The sequence below is a fragment of the Rousettus aegyptiacus genome, unplaced genomic scaffold (assembly GCF_014176215.1).
Source record: "Rousettus aegyptiacus isolate mRouAeg1 unplaced genomic scaffold, mRouAeg1.p scaffold_m13_p_15, whole genome shotgun sequence".
NCBI lineage: Eukaryota > Metazoa > Chordata > Mammalia > Chiroptera > Pteropodidae > Rousettus > Rousettus aegyptiacus.
Window position 1 is genome coordinate 36,607,593 of NW_023416290.1, and position 18,348 is coordinate 36,625,940.

General features: G+C 30.8%; 1 protein-coding gene across 50 annotated transcripts in view; it reads left to right on the forward strand.

The window, feature by feature from the left end:
• The window catches only part of RIMS2 (regulating synaptic membrane exocytosis 2), a 526,738-nt gene that overhangs the window by 370,035 nt on the left and 138,355 nt on the right, over positions 1-18,348 (forward strand). For 47 of the 50 annotated variants that reach the window (XM_036232966.1, XM_036232917.1, XM_036232918.1 and 44 more), the window contains one exon: positions 8,137-8,237. The exons of the other annotated variants lie outside the window; for them this stretch is intronic. In XM_036232966.1, the coding sequence (XP_036088859.1) occupies positions 8,137-8,237 (101 nt within the window). The remainder of the gene's footprint in view (positions 1-8,136; positions 8,238-18,348) is intronic. 50 annotated transcript variants of the gene reach the window in all.

An 18,348-nucleotide genomic window follows, 5' to 3' on the forward strand; every position in this document is an offset into this window, starting at 1 on the left:
CAACCCTCCCCCACCCCCGTCATTCTCCTTCCTTCCCTTCTTCCTTCATCTTATTCCACTCCCTGCCTCTGTACACACACACACACACACACACACACACACACACACACACACACACACACACACACATTTCGTAAAGAAAATTTTAATGAATGCAGTACCACAGCAAACAGTAAGGATTTCTAGAACACTTTACATTATCTGCATTAATGAAATAGGTATGACAATATAAAAGAACAAACACTTGACCATCATTTGCCTTCAAAATTAATCTACCAGAGACTTTATAGCACAATGTATCATAATGAGTATCTGGTCCAAAACTATTCACTTTACAGACGACGAATTTTATGTCCAGAAAGGTAAAATGAAGTGCTTACAGTTCCAGGGCTTGTGAATCAAGACTCAAACCCAAGTCTTGTCTCTTTTTATCTTTTAAACCAGTGCTGTTTTTAAGATTTTCTTCAATCCTATCTATCATAAATATACCCATTACACTAAGTTTGGGCAATTCCAAAGCCCGATCAACTCTGTGATGGTTCCTTCACTGCATTCTCCTTGCACAAAATGTAGATCTCCCCCAAAAGACGAAGTACATCCTGATTTTAAATGTTGAAACCTAAAATTGTGATAAATCCAAGTCCTCTGGATGGCAAAATTTCAGTAAGTATGTACACTGAATTTAGACATGGAAACCAGTCATACTCTATTTCCTTAGATCACTGGGACACTCCTAATAACTTATGTTCTAAAGTACTTCAAATATCAGTTTCTTTTGACCGTAGTGAAAGTTGTCCATGAAATTCGTCTACAGCATCTCCTTAAAAGTATTATTTAAAGAATACGACAGGGAATTTATAGAGAAACAGGAAACAAGTACAAAAAGTAACAGGTGACCTTTAAGGTTTAGAATGTAATTCAAAAGACTTTAGCTCATAATTGTGAGCCTCAAGGTACTATAACACTTTTGTACATTTCTAGAGCTTTTGTGTTTCATTAAATTTCATGTTTCACTTAGGTTTCACATATGAAGTTTAGTTTTCGTACGTTCCTGGGACCAAAGAAAGATTATTTAATAAATAAACAAAACCAAATTATATTTTCTTTCATTCTAAATGTGTCAGTAACTACTGACAACAGTAGAAAAATCCTCGAAATTAACTCGAAAGTAGATATTCCTCAAAACTTGTGTAACTTATTTGCACAGTTAAGTTTGTTTAAACTTTAAAAGAAAATGCTTCTGTTTGCCCCAGTACTAATATACAGATAATTCACTACATGATTTTAATATTTTTCACAATACTTATTTACATACTTTTTCTCAATTTAACTTTTTTCAATATCTGCTATTCTCTATACTACATCTATTTTTAGAAAAAATTTAGCTAACTGAACTTTTTATGAACTTCTAATATATAATTTAATATAAAATATAAAAAATTAATTATAGGCAAGTTATTGTTAAGAAATCATTTTAAAGTAACTTTAAAAAATGTTGTTGCATAGTTTTTTAACTTCCACATCTGAAAAAACTAATATGGAAAATATCAGATCACTTTTTGTATTAATATTCATAAAAATAGGAAAGAACTGTACTTTTTTTCCATTTGGAAGTATTTTTTATTAAATACCATTTTCAATTAATACATCAAAATACTTTTATTTACAAATAAATGTATGTCCCTAAGATAAATTAATAAATGATTTTATTTTTAAAATTATTTAGCATTTATTTCCAAAACATTTCAATCAAATCATAACAAAAATAGAAGGATTTTAAACTGGATAATTTGCCATATATATATAAATATCATATTTTGTGTTTTTCTTAAATAACTTTTCTTCTGAATAATGTATAGTCATTGAAGACATTTTATAAACTCTATCTTAACTCAAGTAAAAAACAATAGCACTATACTTAATTCCAATAACCAATGATAAATGCTAACCCTCTGATGTATAAATCTTAAATGTTTTTCATTCCATCTTTGTCTTTTGTGTAGGTTATGTGCATATATTTTATGAATATGATTTTTTAAAATTATGATTTATAAACTATTGTACTATATCTACCATTTAATGTTTTACAATGACTAATTACAGTATCTTTATGTAATTTATATACGTGAATGCACATGCACACCATACTCATCATTTTTCATGGATACATAGTATTCTGTAGATATACCATAAATGCAGTTAAACAATCCCCTCTGTTGGACAGAGTTTCTTTTCCAAGGCCTTCATGATTATAATACAGTGATGCAATGAATATACTTGTCTGTATGTATCTTTGCACATTGAGAAGATCCTGGGGAGTCAAATTTCGGGTTCAAAAATATGACCATTGTAAAGCCTTTTGGCACACAGTACTAAATATCTTGTATTTTTAAACAATTTACTTTTTATCATTGTACATCAGGCACTTTGAAAAATGTTTATATCAACGACCACCAATTTCTTGTCAACAGCTAGTACATGACTGTTTTCATATATAATCTGAAAGTAAATGTTTTTAACAGTTATTAGATATTGAAAGAATGGTTAAAATATTCAGTATAATCAAGAATAATATTTAATTTTGAATTGCAATGCCTTTGAAAATAAAATTATGACAAAATATTACAAGTTCATATTTATCTCATGAGTCATTGTAGCAATTTCTATTCATATTCCGGTTACTATTGAATGACATCAATAAGTAATTATAGTCTCTCCTACTGAGTCTCGAAAATAAACACAAATAGCCATACTTTCTCCTGTTAAGTCATCTCAAAATGAGCAAAGAGCTTCACACATTGATTACACCTTTTTCTTTATTGCATTTAGTTTGGTAGCTACCTTAAAGGTGATTACATGAATTTGGCCCTTTCAACTTTTTTATTTGGAATATGTTATTTCTGTCCCTCTCATCATTATTGTCTGGAACCTTTTTTTGTTTTGCTTTGTGTCTCTTCCACATTGTTTGTATTTTCTTAGAAGAAAAGTTTGTAAACTAAGATTCACTAGGATGGTATCAAATGTAATTTTTTCTCTTTAGGGTTTGGCAAAAAATAGTTAACTTAAAAAATGTGTTTCCACTATATAAGTAATATACTGCTTTAACTTCAACCAGAAAAATGTTTCAGATAACATTTTATGTTTAGATTACATTTATTATATTTACATGTATTTTCTGAAAATGAATTTGATTTGTTAAAGCTATACTTTATATTGTTATCAATTATTTGGTGGGTTCAACAGAAAACACTTTTTGTTGGAAATCATCACTATTAATTAGAACTTGATATTGCATATATGTTTAACTCTTTAACTGGAAAACAAATTTAACATGTACTTTTTACAAGGATAAAATTCAGAATAAATCCAATTATAAAAGGCAAATGTTTAAGGATTATTCCACAATTTTTTGATATATTATTTTGCTTTAAAAAATGAGCAATAGAAATTTGTTTTCTAACTTTAGATTATTTAAAGGCACATCTCAGTTTTGTGAATACATAAAATAACCAAAGAAAAAGGAATTACAGGTATGATTTTCATCAGAAACTCTCATGAAACAGCCACTTTGTTAAATCTTTTTATCTCTCTTAAAGAAATACTTTTTTTAACCTGAAGCCAAAAATATATAGAAAGATAGAAGAAAGGAATGGGATGGGGAGGAGGAAGAATATTTAAAAATCATTAAATTAGCCACAAAAATTAGGTACTAACCAATGCGGTTAAATAAGGTCAATAATCTTAGACTTCCATGTCTTTACTTACAGATTCTCTCATATTTTCTGAATTTTGGGGTTCTTTCTTTGAGCTTTGATATTGGGCTTAAGAGATTTTTTTAAGATCCCCAGATTTGATCATTTCACTTAAGATCACAAGGTAGATCCCTAAATCGCCAGTCGTGGCATATTCCAGTCACTACTGTTCTGCTTTGTTTTGAATTGCATGACTGCCAAATCTGGGTCCCTACTTCAAAGAAGTTTTGGGTATGAAGCTACTTTGAGACCCCAAGAGGTGTGTGTGTGTGTGTGTGTGTGTGTGTGTGTGTGTGTGTGTGTGTGTAAAAGCAAACAAAACTAATACTTTTCCAAATGTACTACAGAAATCACTGAAGGTCTCCTGATGACCTTTGCAGTGCACATGTAAATAGTGAAACCTAAACAACTACTGGCTTGCTGCCCTTTAATCTGGCCATTTTCAGCCGCATCTCTGGATACAAAATCGACTTGTAACTTAACTTTTCATTAAACCTAATTGTCTTAAAAACATTATAAATATGACATTAACTTTCTGGATACATTAAGTAGTTGTTTTTAAATTCAAAATAAACATTGATTGATTTAAATGTATTGATAAGAACAAGTGAAACTCTTAAATTGTTTATATAAAAAATAGCTTACAGAACATGTGACATAATTTTAGGAAACACATTAAATCAGGAGCAAGAAAATACTGGATATTTAAAGTGACGAGAATGAAACAGGAGTTTCCAATTTGAGGAAAACAAATATTTTGAGATATTTATAAATTCCAGCACATCTATATTTGACATTGCTTTTTGTTCTCAGCTTTAAATATTTTAGAGTGGAAAAAGCAGAGCCTTGTATAATTTAAATGCATTATTAGGAAAACTAATGAGGCAATTTGAATATCACAGTTTAATACACTTAAACCGGTTATCTCCTCAAGAAATAGACACAAACATATGCAAACGTTTGTTGTAAATGTATTTACCCAAGAAGGTTGATCATCCCATTAAACTCTTAATCAGTTTTTATTATAATTTGAAAATGCTGTGATATTTTATTTAATTTTGAACATATAATTACTTATTTTTAGCATGCTTAAATTACAAAATCACATCATTAAGATGTCTTTTGTAATAAGCATAAGCGTCATCACATATAAGAATATGAATTTTAGAAATTCTTAAACAAATTTACCCTCAAACCTATAAGCTATTATTTTCTACAATGTATTTTTGAAATTATTACAGCAAGATGTTAACAGCTAATAGATGAGAAGTGAGATTTCTGTGATCAAATGATTATTCTTTACTGCAGAATTTTCAGGACCTTTTATATGCAAATTTTAAATGTAAATCTGAAAGAGAAAAGGTTGAAGAAAAACCTGTCTCTTTAACACATTCATTTATTTTCTTTTTATAGAAGTGTAGAGCATTGGACATCAGAATTGAAAGTTTAGAAATTACATAATCCATTCCTCAACCAGATAAATGAACAGCTTTTCTACTTGCAGTGATTCCTCTAAATTATTTTTTATTCCTTGGGGAAAGAAAAAAAGACTGGGTTTGATGGAAATCAAAATAATGTTATCGAAAATATTATTCTTGGATTATTTTCATTAGCGAAAAGAACCAGCAGAGAAAAATCAAGTTGTTGGTGGAGAATCCTTTATGATGAATCTCTTTATCAATAGGATATTTTCTTCTCTAAGGATATCATTCTTTGTGAAGTGTTTTGTTTGTGTAGATATATGATATATGTAAACACATATATACATATATATGATATATCATATACGATATATATGATAACAATGTGGAAAAGTAATGGAAGACTTTATGTGAGGCACATAATTTGGAGAGAGGCATGTCTGGTTACTGTTTGTCCAAAAGATTAACCTCATGGGAGAATTTAAAGTTCTAAGTATATTTACCCAGATTTGTTGTCTGTATAGTCACTAAGGTGGTCCCTTGAGATTTCATTGGTTAAAACTCTAAAAAAGAAATTTTCTATTTAGGGACCATCTATAGATAAGGATTGAGTCTGGAGCTGAGAGACGTATTTGAGATTGGAATTTAGTAGATAACATATTTAACTTGTTCTGTCTCTCTGTTACATCTTTGTCGGCTTATAGCAAATACAGATTAATATCCTTCTTAGCCGCCCTTCCCCCCACCGCCCCAGTTATCTGTTAAACATAAATGATGTTCTGAAAGAGAATCTGTAAACTTGATTCTATGAAATATTTAAACCATTACTAAAGATAAAGGCTTTTTTGTAAAAAGCAATGTTAAATCAATACACTTTAACACTGGTGTGGGCAAACTATGGCCCACAGACCAAATCTGGCCTACTGCTTGTTTTATAAATAAGGATTTATTAGAGTACAGCCACACTCATCTGCGAATGCATGTCTGTAGCTGCCTTTATGTTACAATGGTAGTTTCATCAGAGACCATATACTCTGCAAAGCTTAGGATAGTTACTGTTGGGCCCTTTACAAAAAATGTTCGCCAACTCCTGCCAGTATATATCCCATTACTACCTAGTAATCAGAAAGAATTTAATGTAGTTTCATAAGAGGTCAATGTCCAGAAAATAGTCTAAATACTAGAAAACGTGTAATATGTATGTATGCGTATGTATCTGTATGTATGTGTATATATATTTATATGTATATGTATAAAATGTGTTTAAACTTTTTGTCTATTGGTGCTATTCATATTTAAAATATTTTTCTACTATAATATCGAAATGAAACTTTTTAAAAGAAACTTCCCACACTCTCAATTTAGCTAATATTTTTTCAGTACACATAATTGTTTGATGTTAGGACGGCTTTTTCTTCCCTTGCCCTTGGAGAAAATAAGCATATTTTTCTGGAGTATCTCTTGAGGTACAAAAAATTCCAAAACTATTTTAATTGACTGATACACTTGATACTTAACTATATTTCACATTCATATCATGGAGGCACTCAATTTTATGTATCATCCAATTTATATTAACATAATATGTATATACCCCATTTTATAATTTGACATATAATCAGTTAATCAAATCATTAAAATGTGATTCTTAAAAGGAACTAATTGTCTCACTTTACTGAATAGTTGACATAAATTTTCTGTGATACTTAGAGGTCATATAATGTAAACTCTTTATATATTCTTTTATTCAAGATTTTCATACTCTTTGAAACATTTTCTTCCCTTTTTACCTAATGTAATTAATTGATTTCTACTTAAAATTCATTACTATCAAGAATTATTGGATATAGATGAGATTTTTTTCAAGATAAGTATTAAAATACCTATTTTTGAATAGGCACAGTTTTATCTAGGTATCTTTTTCAGTTTTAAAGTTGTAATCTTAAGCAAGGGGTTTGTATATGCATGTTTACATTCCTGCCTACGCTCAGAGCTGATGAACTAACCTGACAGCATTTTATTACAGATACTCCCTCGAGCTGGCTAAGCCATGATTATTTTTCCCAGTTTGTAGACTTTTAGTATACAGTTGAGATTTTGTTCTTACATTAAGCATATTTATGAGAAGTGGAATTTTTATATAAAATCTCTTTAATAAAAATCATAAATATACTTATAGAGCATTTTTTATGTTTGCTAAAATTTGCTAACAGAATTTAGTTCTTGTTCTAACTAAAGTTTTTGAAGACCCTCTTGATATCTATAAACGATATGTTTTGAGGTAACACTTGTTATAGAGAGCACTAATCTCATTTTTATAACAGATTTACATCTCACTTTCTCACCTCCTTCCATTCTTTTTTAAAAAATGATTTTAGTAATACTTCATGCCTTTACTGGCATTATATCTTCTGAGGAGTATTATTCTAAGCCCCTCTTTCTTGATCCTAGTTCTAGAAAGTTAAAGTTCAGAAGATCTTGATAACTGCATCCACATGTATGCTGGGGCAACTTGTTTTAATACGTGGGCTAAGTTTATGATAAATGTAATTGTAAAATTGTATTTGAAACTAATTAAACTTACAACTTTTCTCTACTAAATAAATAGTCTTGATGAATTAAAAGCCAAAGTTCCTATCATAAGACCGTGTCAAATTTATGTGCTGTCAAATATATTCTCCTTGACCTACATGTACTAGAAAGCATTTTCTATCTAGTGAAGATTTGTTGTCTTTTGTTCATTTACATTTTTCCAGATTAAAATTATTTTACATACTTAATAATCATGCTTTTATTTGCCAAAATGCATACTTCAAATAAATCTAAAAATAATACACTTAATTTGTATGTACTACCTTGATATAGGTAATATATCAGCCTAATATTTATTTTATACATCCTGTAAGTAAGGGTCAGAAATAAGAACTGAACATTAATTTTATGGGTTTTTTTCTACTCGATAGGTGCTATGGATATAGAGGAGAGAAATCGCCAAATGAAAATTAACAAATACAAACAGGTAGCCGGATCAGATTCCAGACTGGAACAAGATTACCATGCGAAGGCAAGACATTTTCCTTTTTAAAAGTTGTAAAATAATCAATTATATGAAACCATTAGATTCTCTTAAACAGGTGAATGCAGATTAGTCAGACATGAACATATAATGCAATGGCCCCATGATATTATTAAATGCTAAAATTTATAATGTATTTGTACACCAACTTTTAGATATAGAATTTGCCTTATTTAAAAAAATTATTATATAATATAGGAAATAAATGATCTGAAAAACAAATCTCTTAGAGTTATTTTTTTTAATAAAACCTATAAAGGCCCTAAAACCCTCAAAAATATTTAGAAAGAACTTCTGTTATCTTCTTATGGTTTTCCTACATGTAGAATTTTTTGATTTTATAGTATTTTAATTGAGTTTGGTTTAATAATGAGTTATTGGAACAAGATACATACTCATGAGGTGTTATAAGGAGTTCAAATGGTTTTTAGTGAGGTATGACATATTTACCAAGGTAGGAACAAAAAGAGTGTTATTTCATTGCTCTTGCTCTTTATTGCTTTTATATTTTCAACACATTTTTAGGTTCATGAGATTATTCATCACCAAAGTCATAAAAAGAATTTGCTCTAATGTACCTATTTCAGATTTAATAAAAGAATAAAAATTGCAAAACTTACTCTTAACAATTAGTTATTATATGCTCTATTACTTAGTAATTTAATCATTGCAATCATGGAATATTTATGGTCTGTGTATCTGTGCATTAGAAAAAAGCAATATGGATTTTTAAGTCTATCTTATTCTTACCCACTAAATACTTAAAGCTTCAGTTTCTCTTCATAGTACTTCTTTCTTCGGTACACTCAAGACTTAAGGAAAGCATAACTGGCTATGTTGGATATGCATTTATTATGGTAACACCAGTTGCTAGTTCCACCACTATAGAACCTAGAGGAGGCAGAGATTCTTACATCAGCATCATCCTCCAAACCACCAGTCTCTACCCCAAATTACATGAATACTGATATGGTGAATACAGGATTTTTCATCACAGAATTCTGGTGTACTATAAATGGCACAGGCTAAAGCCAAGAGAAGAATAAATTTAAGATGAACAAAAATAGCCTTGCCTTTAGTCACCATGTTCTAAAGTTCTAGAAATTTTTCTCTAAAATGAAAATATAAATAACTTCAAATCAGTTGAGTGAATTTTATAGAAAATAGTTTTATAATTATATAATATTTCAGATACATCCCTAACCTTTTGAGCTTGATATCAGAAATGATACCTGTGCCTTCCCAGGTACTTTTGTTGGTATTTCTGCCTTGGGTTGAATAGATAGACCTGACCTTTTGTGGCATATATTATGTTCTAATCTCTCATTTATTCATTTTATATAATTCAAAGACCAAAGCATGAAGTCCTAATAAAACAAGATATTAAAACTTCTGTAAACATGTGTTCAGGTAACACAGATTTGTTTTATTTGTATCCCGCTGTACTTCAGAAAGGAATGTAGATGATTTTTAAAAATACGTAGAATACTCTCAATACTATTGTCAATGAAGAAATGAATACCAAGGGAAAATGACGTCAAGGCAAAACAAAGTGAAGTTTTTGAACAAAATGCATAATGTGAGATCTATATACCTGCTACATGTGGGGTACATACTTGGACAATGAGCGTCCTAAAAGGGAACTGTGTCAGTTGTATGATTCACATAGTTCATATAGTAAAAACAAGTTCCTTAGAAGCAATACCAATGATTCACATGGATACATGACAAATTTCTTAAAGGAGGATTGACTAAAGAATACTGTAGGCATGGCTCAAAATATTTTTTAGAAAACAAGCTTTGATTCCATTCCAATTTGCATATAAATAAATACTTGAGGCTTCAAACTTTTATAAGTCTGACACCAATTATTTTATGCTAGGAAAAAATTTAAGTCTTGGCAATGGATTAATTATGCTAAGTAATATAATTTCCTAGGTATTCTGTCAGGCAGTGGGGTTCAAAGTGTGGTCCCAAACCAGTAGCGTCAATGTCACCTGAGGACTTTTAGAATGCATTTCTCTTGCCCGCTCTAGACCTACTTAAGCAAAACTGAGGAGGTGGGGTCCCTGTGTTTTAACAAGCCTACCAGGTGATCTGAGAACTACTGCTCTAAGGGTAAGCTGCTTACAAAAGTTACAAGGTAGGCTTTTAACTAGAAACCAGTGATGAATGATGTAACTAAAAACTGGAGACTTTGTCTTAAGAATAGATAATCTGACACCTTACAATGCCTCTCATAGTTTCTAACAAATTACTCGAATATCGAATACTTATCATTCTGTTTTCTATTGCTGGAGTTATACATTTGGCTTAACCAAAAATGTAATCAAGTCATTAAGGTGCAACTTTTTTAAAGGGTCCAAAAACACAACTCTATTTTGTTTCACTACAGATTATTTCCTGATGTAGAACTATCTTTGCTGGGTCATCTATCTTCCTGTCACCCTTAGCTTGATCTTCCTCTCTCATAAATCGAAGAGAAAATTACAGAAGATTCTTTATCAGTCAAAGGCTTTTACAGATTTAGTTATTATTAATTTTCATACTAATAATTCCTTTATTAAAAATTTCAACAGTATCCCTTTCTTTTTAATTAAGGATATTTACTTATATTTTTATTCTTTTCCTTTCTTCCTTATTTTGATAATAAGTGCCAATTGAAAGTTTGCTATTTAGCTATATGATTTAATATTTTAGAACTAATTCTTTAAAAAAATTATTTAACAGATAAGGGAACTAAGATATAAAAAAGTTAAGTAATATACCCAAATTTACATAGCCACTAGGTCATGGAAAGCATTACTTGTAGCTAATTTATTTTTCGAAATTGAGATAACTGAGATTATATCCAATGCCTCAAACATATGGAGCATATGCTTTAGTTCTGAGCTATATTCCTGAAGTTATTAGTGAAGCTATTAGGAAACTTTGATAGAATCTGATTGTTAGTGGTTTTGTTTTTTGAACTACACAGTCTACATTTTAAATGACATTGCCTCCCTGAATTTCTTAAGCCTTCTATACTGATGGTTGTAAATAATTCTTACTAACTTTTAAAAAAGATTTTAGTAACTCACTTCGAAAGCATCTGTAGAGCAATGGCTATTTAGTTACTGTTTTTCTAAGACTATCTTAAGTATATTAGGCAATTTGAAAGCACAGAGTCTGTATTTAATAAGAGCAACAAAAGTCATGTGCAGACACAATTTCTATTTAACCAGTAGATGATTTCTTGGGGGTTTTCCTTCAAAACAAAATTTAACAATGTAGCCAATGTACACTTTCATGCCTATAGCATTCTGTCCATCCTGTTTTAAATGTGATTCATCTTTTCTACTCAAGGCAGAAATTTAAGGATCAACTTTTATTTTTTCTATAAAATCAACATTCTCTGCTCTTTATTGGTCTAAAAAAATGTGACTTATCTATTAAAATTAACAGTACAAATTATAATTCAGCATAGACCAACTACCCTGAGTATATAATGATTAATTAACATAATTAGCAATAATTGAAAAATCAAACAAGTGTATAGTACTTTTGAAAATTAATTTGGAGAATTTCATGTTTATTTAAATATATATCTTATTTTTTAAATTAGCTATATTTAATATTTTTAAATGATCTCAGAAGATATTTTTTAAAGGGTAGTCTGTAGCATTTCAACAGAGAATGTTCTACAGTTCATTAGTACAGTATTTATTTGCAACTCAAAACTTATTTCTCTGTAGAAACAATGTGCTTTTTTTAAATGGCAGTAATGTTCCCACAGAATAATCACAAAAATATCTTACTCCTATTGCAGCACTTTCATTATAATTATCTGTATTATCTCTCTAGAATTAAGTAATATAACCCATAAATTGTTCAGAACTTTTCGAATATGGTCCGTAAGTCCATACTAATCCATTTAGCCCATAATCTAATAGATCGAGTTACTGCTGTGGGATCAGAGGACAGTGTAGCAAAAGGAAGAGTTTTTGTCCATTCACGTGCAAGCCTGCTCCTGTGCACATGTCACATTTTCCCCTAGACTTTTTGTCTTTTAGGGACCTAGTCACCAGTTTCAAAGAGACATACTACAAGGAAAGCAATCAAAGCAATAAGTAATTTACATTATATGAATAACAACATAGAAATAGTTTCTTTAAAAAAAAAAAAAAAAAGCCCCATAAATAGAAATAAAACTTACATGGTTGAATTGTAGGCCATATCAATGTGAAAAAATTCAGACAGGTAAAAATAAAGTATTTTTGGCAAGCAGGTAGCCACTGTTAACTAAGCCATTCTTTTTATTAGAACCGACTCTGTTCTCAACGCTGAAATACATACTCAGTGCCAGCCGAGTCTTTAAATTGATTTTGAAGACATAGGCAATAGGGACATCAGAAGCGGTGAGATAGGGCGAGGCTCATTAGGAGTGGCCAGATATGGGCTGTTTATAAGTTTGACGTTTGTAAGTTGAGAGTACTTTAAGGCTCCAATATCATCAAAATGTGGCAGATGTACATGAGTATAATGTGGTAGACGAGAACACAGCTTAGAGTCAAGCGAACTCCACCTAGGTGACTTTGGATAGATTAACTGCTCATTTTTAGTTTATTTATTAAATGGAGCTTTGAGATATATTTCATAGGGCAATGATTAGGGTGCAACGAGATGATGTATATAAATGGCTTAGTATTTAGTAAAATGCTCAATAAATGGTGCAGATAATGTTTGTAATTATTATTATTATTATAACAACAGCAGATGTAACCATGGTACCAGAAATGAATATAATGAATTTGAAAAGCAGTAGTAAAGAAATAATTAAGCTAATGAAAAAGACTTAGTGTTACTGAAATAGCGAATGTTTCATTTATTCCCAAAGAGATTCGAGCAGCAGAGATCCAAAAAGAAAAATCAAATTTAGGGGGAAAGAATTAATGAATCTTCAGGGGATATGGAGATTAAAAAAATAAAAGGACACTGGAATGTAATATGTGATAAGAAATTACAAACTAAATTACTAAAATTAAATCAAGGTTGACATTAAATGAGCCTGACCATCAGGAAGTGATTAACAGGAACACATCTAGGTATGGATGTTTAAAAAGAAATGCTCCTTAATAGCGGTGACATAAACAGATCTTAAAACTGAAAACTAAGTTTATACAAAGCAAATTTTAAAATATAGATCAAGTGGCCTTGTTTAAATTACTAAGATACATGAAAATACAGATATTTATTAGAAATGAAGAAATAAAGATATGTTTTGATTTCACAGCAGTGACTGAAATAAAATGTTAAAGAAATTCTTTTTCTTCTTTTTTTTTTTTTTTTTTTTTGCCTATGCAGAAAAGTTGAGTTGCTGGTAGCATAGAGTACAGTGCAGCAGCATTACAGTCGGGCTAGGCCTTGTGCCCACTGCAGGAAGAGCTGCAGTAGCATCAGTTCTCAAACGACCAAGAGAACCGGGTCTTCACATAAAACAGACACCACTGTGCCAGTGTTATTATGTAGAGTCATCTGATGAATAGAGCAGGGGAATTCTAATAGCAGTGATTTCAGTAACCCAGTTTCCGCACTGCAAGATCCTCCAGGAATAGGTTGAGATGTCCAATAGAAGTAATGAAATATCTTTTTCTTAGAATAAGCAGTCTACTATTTCATGAACAGAGGAAGGATTCAGATTTTCAAAAAATTCCTGCTAGGCTTAGTCTAGCCAGATGCCTAGCAGAAAGGTTTCATTTTTAAAAATCAGAATTAAAATCACCTATTCATAGTTCCCATCCCTAACCAGGTCAAGAAATCTTACCGCTTATTGATGTAGATGCCAGAGGAAATGCCATGGCTGCACCTGGATTTCTTCAATGAAACACCATTTATCTAAACTTCTATTCTACTTTGTCAAGTTTTTCTATTATGTTCATTTCTACATAACCCTGCAACCAGGTAGCTTCATTTTCTATAGGAAAATCTTACGAGGATTTTTGTGAAATTGTTGATATGGGAGCATAGGGAGAAAAAAAAGAAGTTACATTACCCAGAAGCATTCTCATTGCCAGACTTAGCCCACAAGGCTCTGAGAAAGTCTGCTATGTCCTGGGTGCTGCTGCCACCTCTTAGATTCCCCTTCTCTCCTCCAGCTTCTGAAATTACCTTTTGGCAAAATATTGCACACTGTAGATTGTTTCCTGGCCCCCAATTAGGCCACACCCTTCTAGACCGTCTGGCTATTGGTCCAAGCCATCCTGCCTCCAAGCCTTCTGTGCACTTTTTTACATCACTCTGTGCTTGTTCCTTAATAGATATATTTATGAACAGAAAAATAAATTTTGAAATCTAGATTATTAAACTAACAAGTAAGGACAGCAATATACACTATGGCCCTAGAGGTGCAAGAAGTTTAAGGGTAATCTTTATCAAGGCATGATTTGAAAATCTTCAGTCCCACCTACAAAACCAAGAAATGGCTGGATAGCCTAATTAAAAGACAGTGTGGTAGATTGAAATGCAGAAGGAACTAGATAAAATCATTTTTTAAAAGCCTTTATATCTTATTTTCTCCCTTCTATGGCTTTTTCTTATTCACGTTTGTGAGGGTAGAGTTCTCATTTGTATTCCGTTAAAATGCGCAACACTAGAATTTAAAAGAAAGTAAAAATATTTCTACATGTATTTATGTAATTTATCTTTGAGATAAAGGAAGGGATGATCAATATATCAGGGGTGAAGGAGCAGTTGGAAATGTAACTTCTTGCTGTTGGTTTGCATGACTGTAAACCCAGTAGCAGCCGTATTCACATCACAGCTTCTGAAGTCTTGATTACAGCAATAAAGAGATAAATAGGCAGTTTTGTTAATCACTCTCCAATTTATTTTTACTGATTATGATTAAATATAGACTGCAGAAAATAATATTAAAAGTGTGAACTCCAGGTTCAAACTGCCTGGATTTGAATCCTACCTCTGTCACTATTTGTATGACCTTGGGCAAGTTGATCAGCATCCTTGTGCCTAGGTTTCTCATTCTGTAAAATGTGCTAGTAGTAGTACCTACCTCCTGAAGTTGTTTTCAAGATTAAATCTCTTTAGATAGATGATAGATGATAGGTAGGTACATAGGTAGGTAGGTAGATAGATAGATGTAGAGGTAGATATATGTATAGCTTAAACAGAGTTTGGAATATAATAATATGGAATAATTAAATGTTAGCTGTAGGTGATGATGGTGGTGATGATGATGATGATGATGATGATGATGATGATGATAGTGATGGGGAAGAAAGAGAAAAGGAAAATTGTTTACAGAAGATAACTTGCTCTTACCAATATATGCCTTGGGAGTTCAGGTATATTCGTCACCATCAATAATCTATTTATATATAAATATATTTTTAAGGTAATCCTAAAAATATAAGGACAGAATGGGAAGAAAAATATAAAAATTCACGACAATTTTAAGCCTGAAAATTTATTTTGGTTGTCTTATTTTTACCAGTTTTATTAGAAAATTATTATTATTACCATTTCTACTCCCTAGCAAGGTGGATGTACTTCAACTTCAAAGAGAGAAAAAATTACATTTACACATAATTTATCTATATATCTACACATACGTGCGCGCACCCACACACATACTCACACACACCCCCTAAAGCTCTGAGCCAAAAGAGAATTTCTCTCCTCCATGTTTTAGTGATGGAAGCAACAACTATTCATTTCTGTATTGTCTCATAGGAACAAATACACCTTACTTTATGTTAAAGATGTACAGTTAAAAAGTTATTGGTAAATAATTTTCATGGAATTTTGGAAATTTTATATTTTTATCTGTGATTAATCTTTGAATTTAAAAGTTTCCAAATTTAGGGTTTTTTTCTTAACATTGTGTATTTGTTTGCTAATAATGCCATAACAAAATGTCATGGACTAGGTAACTTAAACAACAGGAATTAATTTTTTCACAGTTTTGGAAGCCGAAAGTCCAAGAGCGATGTTGGCAGGTTTGGTTTTTCCCCAGACCTTCTCCTTGGCTTGCATATGGCCACTTTCTTGCTGTGTCCTCACATGTTCATCTCTTTGTGGGTCCAAATTTCCTGTTCTTATAAGGACACAGGTGATACTGAATTAGGGCCCATCCATATGTCCTAATTTTACTTTAATTACCTCTGTAAAGGTCCTGTCTCCTAATACAGTCACTTTCTGAGGTACTGTGAGTTAGGACTACAACATAGGAATTTGGGGTACACAGTTCAACCATAACAGATCTCTACAGAGTAATTAATGGTCTTTTAAATTCTCACTTTAATACATTACGAAAGCATATTTGATTATAATGTGAATACTGTTTTTAAGGTAATTAGCTATATTGTTTTGATTTCTTAAAATGTTACTTTCCTTTTTTGATTTTTTTCAACTACATTCTTATATCCTAGTAGATGAAATATATTTAGCTTTATGTTTGCAAGTTTATTTTTTAAATTATTTTTCTTAGTCATAAAACCACATTTAAATTTATATATGGTTTTCTTATCCATAATTTTATGCCGACATTTAAGTATGGGTCCCTTTTCTTTACATGTATTTGTGAATTGCTGCCTCCTACTGTATAACTACACATCAGGCCAAGAAATATAAAAAAGATGTTTATTAATTGTGAAGTCATTTGAAATGACTAAGACAGCAGCTTACATATTATAGAATGCTATAAAATTATAGAAGAAATTTTAATTTCTCTTTTTTTAGTAAATATATTGTTACTAAAAATTGACAAAAGAAATAATTTTAAATAAGTTACATTCGGCTACTTGCTGCTGAAAAGGTCAATCTATGGACAATAGCTGCTATTACCAAGAGCATAATTTCTTCCTGTATTGTATTTCCTAAGAACACACAGAGGAAGCATTTTTCTTTTACTTCCAGCAAAAAAAAAAAAAAAAAGATTTACGCATTCACCTTTGCTTTCATCAAGCCTCCAGAGTTGCTGGCTTGCTAACAACTAGAATACCATGCAAGGGATACAAAGGACGAATGATATGGAGAGAGAATCAAGGAGGATATGAGAAATAAGGAAGAAAAAAAATATGATAAATAGAGCATTAACATTCATTCCAACTCAAATTTTATAAAATCTAAAAGGATTAATTAAACATAGATAAAAAATTGCAGCCATAAGAATGTTCAAATCAATAGAGATGTGAAAACATATATATAACTTCTGAACCCATGACATTTATCACCTAAAACATATATTCTGTTTTATATGGTGATTATTTGATTAGTTTTTCTCTTTTATGCTTCTTGAGAATGAGGACTATATTTTACTCATTTTTGTAGTTTCTCCAGTGGCAAGTATTTTGCTTTGGCTATAATAAGCACTTAATGGGATTTTTTTGGATAAAAAAATATGAACATGGATGCTGAGAGGAAGATATAATGGCAGAGATGGCATGTGTTTGGAAGAGGTTTTAGGGGAAGTGACTGTTAAGTATTTTGTGCCAAAATAAGAACAAGGTATGAACTTCGGGAGAAAGTATGGGAGTTACTGGCATAAGAGTCAACAGCAAATTGTCTAATGGACATATGATTATTGGTTTTTGTTTAGAGTTAATCATAATAGAAAGAATACTGAGAAATAATTGGAAGATTTGGATTCTAATTTTGATTCTACCACTTATTCAAAAAAGACTGGATAAATTGCCCAATAATTCTTTACAATCCAACTTTTTTTGTGTGCAAATCGAAGGAATCCTGTGATCTATAAAGTGCTACAAATATATGGTACTTTGGAGACTGCATTAACACTTGGATTTTAGGCATCCTCATCATTAATTAAGCAAATCATTTAAACTCAGAGCCTAATCTTTAAAATTAGGTTTGAAATAGGTTTTCTTTATTTCATTTATTCATCTAATGTTGTTTTATTCATTGATTCAGTAATCTCTGATCATTATCAGGCTCTCTTCTCAACGTAATCTCACAAATGATTAAATTTATACATTTTAAATTAATTTATGGCCTAATAATTTTGATTTACATAATTAATTTATATGCATAATGTTTTTACCTGTTACTTTATATGAAGTAATTGATTGCTAAGTTTGAAACA